Source organism: Apteryx rowi, unplaced genomic scaffold (assembly GCF_003343035.1).
Source record: "Apteryx rowi isolate R43461 unplaced genomic scaffold, aptRow1 scaffold_195, whole genome shotgun sequence".
Lineage (NCBI taxonomy): Eukaryota > Metazoa > Chordata > Aves > Apterygiformes > Apterygidae > Apteryx > Apteryx rowi.
In genome coordinates this window covers 486,543-492,542 of record NW_020448252.1, presented here as the reverse complement: position 1 = coordinate 492,542, position 6,000 = coordinate 486,543, and the positions used below count along the sequence as shown (strand labels likewise).

The 6,000-nt window shown below is 49.1% G+C and overlaps 1 protein-coding gene across 3 annotated transcripts in view; it reads left to right on the top strand.

Moving 5' to 3' along the window:
- The first annotated feature begins 637 nt into the window (after nt 1-637).
- PCDH17 (protocadherin 17) overlaps nt 638-6,000 on the top strand; it is an 85,067-nt gene continuing 79,704 nt past the window's right edge. For all 3 annotated transcript variants that reach the window (XM_026062867.1, XM_026062868.1, XM_026062866.1), the window contains exon 1: nt 638-3,730. In XM_026062867.1, coding sequence (XP_025918652.1) covers nt 1,109-3,730 — 2,622 coding nt within the window. In that variant the 5' untranslated portion in view covers nt 638-1,108. The remainder of the gene's footprint in view (nt 3,731-6,000) is intronic.

Genomic DNA, 6,000 nt, shown 5'->3' with positions numbered 1-6,000 from the left:
GATTGAGCACAGCCTGCGATTTCTCTCAAAATATATGTTTATTGCTAATGATAACGATCAGCTGGTGGGTTTCTCAATTATTTTTCCCCCTCCACGGAAGAGTAGGAAGCTGGTAGTAGAGGGAGAGAAAGGAAACTACAAATYCGAACACTAGTTCTCCCCCCACCCYGTTTTGTGTTTTCCCTTCTACACTGCAATTCCCGTTTCCTCGTCTTCTGATTCGGGAAGGAAAGAGTGAGTGCGTACGAGACAGAGAGGGGGAAATACCGATGGCAGCGAGATGTAGTTCGCCGCCGCAAGCAATGCAAGATTAGATCTCTAAATGCAGCAAAACACTCCCTGAAAACCAACAACCCCGCGGTGCAATCAGACATTTCACTGCCTCTCACTGCACACGAAGAGGGCTTCAACAACAAGCTGAGACTTTCTTTCCCTTCCGTCTCTCTCCTGCCCCCCCCGCCCCCCACTCCACACCATCAATCGCATCACAAGCGATGAGTAGCAAATAAGCTTTTCCCCCCTGCTTACAGCTCTGTGGCCACCTCCTTTCCCATGTATATATAAATACACCTATTAAAAAAAAAAATCTTTTTGACCGTTTTTAGAAAAACAACCACCGCCGCCGATTTTTTTATTATTATTTTTATTATCCTTTGTACATCGGAGATTCAAGGATCGGGAACGCTTCGCCTACCCGGAGGACAAGATCTTTTTGCAAAATTTTCTGATTTTTGAAATCCTCCTCCTCCTCCTCTCACTGCCGAAGTTGGTCAGCCGAAGTAACTGCGAGGGGATCGTAAGCACGGCAAGCGCTTACTGAAACGCTGCCGAAGCTGCTTCCCTCTCCCCCCCCCCTTCGCCCCCCGATCGCTCCCTCCCTCCGAGCTACATGGTCTATTTGCTGCCTCTCATCCTGTGTCTCTGCAGATGTTTTAGAGCAACAGGTTCAGGAACTTAAAATATAGGGGTGGGGAGCTAGAAGGCAAGGAAAAAAAAAGAGAGAGAGAGAGAGAGAGGAGGAGGAAGAACAAACCCAGCGCAGGAGACAGAAGACGGGGACAGCCCTGGTCGCCGCTGCAGCTGCTGCCTCCCCACCCCCTGCACGGGGATGTACCTTTCCATTTGTTGCTTCTTCCTCTGCTGGGCTCCCGCCCTGTCGCTGAAGAACCTGAATTACTCGGTGCCGGAGGAGCAGGGAGCGGGCACGGTCATCGGGAACATTGGCCGCGATGCGCGGCTGCAGCCGGGCACGGTGGGCGGCGGGCTGCTGCCCCCGGAGCGCGGCGGCGGCAGCGGCCCCGGCGGCCGCGGCCCCAAGTCCACCTTCCGGGTGCTGGAGAATTCGGCCCCGCACCTCCTGGATGTGGACGGCGAGAGCGGGCTGCTCTACACCAAGCAGCGCATTGACCGTGAGGCGCTGTGCCGGCGCAGCGCCAAGTGCCAGCTGTCACTCGAGGTGTTCGCCAACGACCAGGAGATCTGCATGATCAAGGTGGAGATCCAGGACCTGAATGACAATGCGCCGGCTTTCCCCTCTGACCAGGTGGACATGGACATCTCGGAAAATGCTGCACCGGGCACCCGCTTCCCCCTCACCAGTGCCCATGATCCAGATGCTGGGGACAATGGGCTGCGCACCTACCTGCTCACCCGTGATGACTACGGCCTCTTCTCCCTCGACGTGAAGTCCCGCGGAGATGGCACAAAGTTCCCAGAGCTGGTCATCCAGAAGCCTTTAGACCGTGAGGAGCAGAGCCACCACACCCTGGTACTGACCGCGCTGGATGGTGGTGACCCACCGCGCTCGGGCACCGTGCAGATCAATGTGCGCCTTATTGACTCCAATGATAACAGCCCCATTTTTGAGGCTGCTTCCTATGTGGTGGAGCTACCAGAGAACGCGCCACTGGGCACTGCCGTCATCGACCTCAATGCCACCGATGCCGACGAGGGCACCAACGGGGAGGTGCTCTACTCATTTAGTGGCTACGCGCCCGAACGTGTCCGTGATCTCTTCAGCATCGACCCGCAGAGTGGCCTTATCCGTGTCAAGGGCAACCTGGACTATGAGGAGAACGGCCTYATTGAGATTGACGTCCAGGCCCGAGACCTCGGGCCCAATCCTATCCCTGCACACTGCAAGGTCACTGTCCGCCTCATCGACCGCAATGACAATGCACCCACCATCGGCTTTGTCTCCGTTCGCCAGGGAGCACTGAGCGAGGCTGCCCCTCCAGGCACTGTCATCGCCCTGGTGCGGGTCACCGACCGTGACTCAGGCAAGAATGGACAGCTCCAGTGCAGGGTGCTGGGYGGTGGCGGCGGGCCCGGTGCCGTCCCCTTTGCCCTGGAGGAGAACTATGACAATTTCTACACTGTGGTCACTGACCGGCCTCTGGACCGTGAGGCACAGGATGAGTACAACGTGACCATCGTAGCCCGTGATGGGGGCAACCCCCCACTCAACTCCACCAAGTCCTTCTCTGTCCGAATCCTTGACGAGAATGACAACCCTCCCCACTTCAGTAAGAGCCTCTATGTKCTGCAGGTGCCTGAAAATAACATCCCCGGAGAGTACCTGGGCTCTGTCTTGGCCCAGGACCCTGATCTGGGCCAAAACGGGACAGTCTCTTACTCCATCCTGCCTGGGCACGTTGGCGATGTCTCCATCTACACCTACGTCTCTGTCAACCCCACAAATGGTGCTATCTATGCCTTGAGGAGCTTCAACTATGAGCAGACCAAGCACTTTGAGTTTCATGTGCTGGCCAAGGACTCAGGTTCGCCCCACCGTGAGAGTAATGCCACGGTACGTGTCACTGTGCTAGATGTCAACGACAATGCACCTCTCATTGTCCTGCCCGCCCTCATCAATGACACCGCCGAGCTGCAGGTGCCTCGCAACGCTGGTGTGGGCTACCCTGTGGGCACCGTCCGTGCCCTAGACAGTGACTTTGGAGAGAGCGGGCGCCTCACGTATGAGATTGTGGAAGGCAATGAGGAGCACCTCTTTGAGATGGACCCAACTAGTGGTGAGATACGCACCTTGCACCCGTACTGGGAGGAGCTCAGCCCTGTGGCTGAGCTGGTGGTAAAAGTCAGTGACCATGGCAAGCCCAGCCTTTCCGCAGTGGCCAAGCTCATTGTCAGGGCCTTGGCTGGGCCCCTGCCCGAGGCTGGCGAGCCGCAGGTGAATGGTGAGCAGCATCGGCGACCACACTGGGACTTGTCACTGCCCCTGATCGTGACCCTGAGCACTGTCTCCATCATCTTGCTGGCTGCCATGATCACTATTGCCGTGAAGTGCAAGCGAGAGAACAAGGAGATCCGCACCTATAATTGTCGCATTGCCGAGTATAGCCACCCTCAGCTGGGAGGAGGGGGAGGCAGTGGCGGGGGAGGAGGAGGCAGTAGCAGTGGAGGGGGCAAGGGCAAGAAGAAGAAGATCAGCAAGAATGACATTATGCTGGTGCCCAGTGAGGGCGAGGACAGCCGGGGCCCCCTCAATGTCATGAACGTGGTGAGCAGCCCATCCCTGGCCACCTCACCCATGTACTTTGATTACCAGACCCGCCTGCCCCTCAGCTCTCCCAGGTCTGAGGTGATGTACCTGAAGCCCGCCTCCAACAACCTGACTGTACCCCAGGGACATGTGGGCTGCCACGCCAGCTTCACAGGGCAAGGGACTAACGCCAGCGAGGCTCCCCCGAGCCGGATGTCCATAATTCAGGTAGGAGACTTTTAGAATACCCTGGACCTCACTTTAGACGCTGGTTTAACTTTACATTTTGTCTGCAGTGAAATCTGCTGTAAGGCACCACTGAAGGGACCAACACAAGTCACTTGAGAGAGGTGGACTTGAAAAAATAAAAGCGGAAGCAGATCACACTGGTGGGTCTGCTTCTGCAGTCACACTGGTGTTTCCTGTGTGACTCAAAAGTAAATCTGCCCTGAAATAAATGGAGTTACAGCACTGTAAAAGAGGTGCATGTGAGAGTGCRGGCAGGCATTTCATGCATTTGGGGCACTTTGGGGTATTTTCCCAGAAAATCATCAGACAGAGTTGGGATCATCTACAGATTTTGCTTTACTTTGATTTGGGGTGGAGAAGGGGGAGGGCGTATCTGAAGCAGTCATGTCATCTGCAGTAACTAACAGAACATGGGAGAAACTTTACACACTGAGGACATCTATTGCAACAGTGTATTATAGCCCTCCAGTCCTGTATGTAAATATGAGCTATCTTTCCAAGGTGTATGTTTTTAAAAGTTTTTTTAATTTCCTTCTTCAGAATATATATACATAAATATTTATTTTTGACACAGAACAGTATCATTGGGGCCCCATTGCCTCCTCCTCTCCCCATAAACAACCAAACCTTCAGCGTTGAAAATTTTGCTTAGTCAAGTAGAAAAAAATGTATGTGGTGATTCCCTCCTACCCCCAAAGGTTAACAAAACTCACATCCTGTCATAAAACAGCAAAACAACTAGTCAGATTTCCAGTAGCCTGAATCAATATTGATTATTGCTTTATAGTGAAAGACTTACATGCTCTGTTTTCTACCAAAGCTCAGAAATTACAGCTAGGCTGCATTCTGCTGTCAGTTATATCCACACTGTCTTACTGACTTTTATGAATGTGAGAAATGGCAGCATTTGGACCATTTTAATTTTTAGCAGATAGTTTAAAGTGCAAACTCAGAAGACATATTCCAGAGCAGTGAACTTGCAGACTGAAAGTGAGGGCAGAATTTGGCTCCAGTTGATTTAATATAAAGTATTACTTCATGATTAATGCATCTTAATGTTCAAATACTACAGGTATGTTCTGTTAATGTTTGGATTGAATGCAGGCTCTGGATAATGACTGTTAAATATATTTGAAATGTCGTATCTGTTCTGTCCTGTGGTTCTCCTAATATGCTGTTTTGAGTCATAGGGGAATGAGCTGAGTGTATGAGAAGTGACACAGACTCATTTTGTGTACGCAGCTAGTGGGAAAGAAGTTGCACTGTAGACACTTGATGTATCAAAAGAAAATTCATAATACCTTTGAGTTATCATACTGTGCAGCRTGTGAACATCGAATGTTCTAGTTGCCAGCTGCATCTAATTTTATAAACTAAATAGAAGTAGCCACTAGTAATTGGCAAGTTAAGTAACCAAAATTCTAGCAATTGATTGTCCGTAAGTTGAATATTTATGATAAAATTAAAAAAAAAAAGCTGTCTGTACAATGTCACTGTGAACTAATCCTCAACCCACTATTTATTGAGTTGTGTCACAGAAACAATTTCATTTTATGCCTGTCATGAATTTGTGTTGCTATCAATTAGGTGAGTAGAGCAATACTTAAAATCTGAAATAGATTTTAACAAACAGTGACACTTCAGGAAGGAGTTTAGGTTAGGGCACAACTGAAGATAATTTGATTTATAATTCATGCTTTAAAAGACAAATAATTTTCAATGACACTTGTTTAAGTAATGTCAACTTTTCTACTGTAAAATGGAGTGGTCAGAATGCTTTTTCTTTTTTTTTTCTTTTTTTTCCCAAGTGATGAGTGTACTAGTTACTAAAAGATAGAAAATTATACTTTCCTACAACCATGTAATGTCTATATAAAGCAATTAATTCATGTATTGATGCTACTGAGTAGTAAAGATTCAACTGTAGTGTAAAATCCCTATGGAAATTATGATTCCTTTTTTACAGTGTTCACTGTATAATATCAATCATGATTTTTTTTTTCCTGAGATCTATATAAAGCTAAAAGAGGAATTTCCTCCCTTAAAAAGGTGTGTTGTGGTTTCTATAAGAGTTTTCGATATGGCAACCGTAGCAAATGTTAACCATAATTCCTCCTAGCACATACTGGTATATCTAATATTTTATTTTTTTGCTTTCCCTTAGTATCTACACAGAGTGTTTTGGATATTTAGATGGTTTAACCAGTAGATTAGGAAACACTCATTTTTCACTAGTGAACACCCCTTTG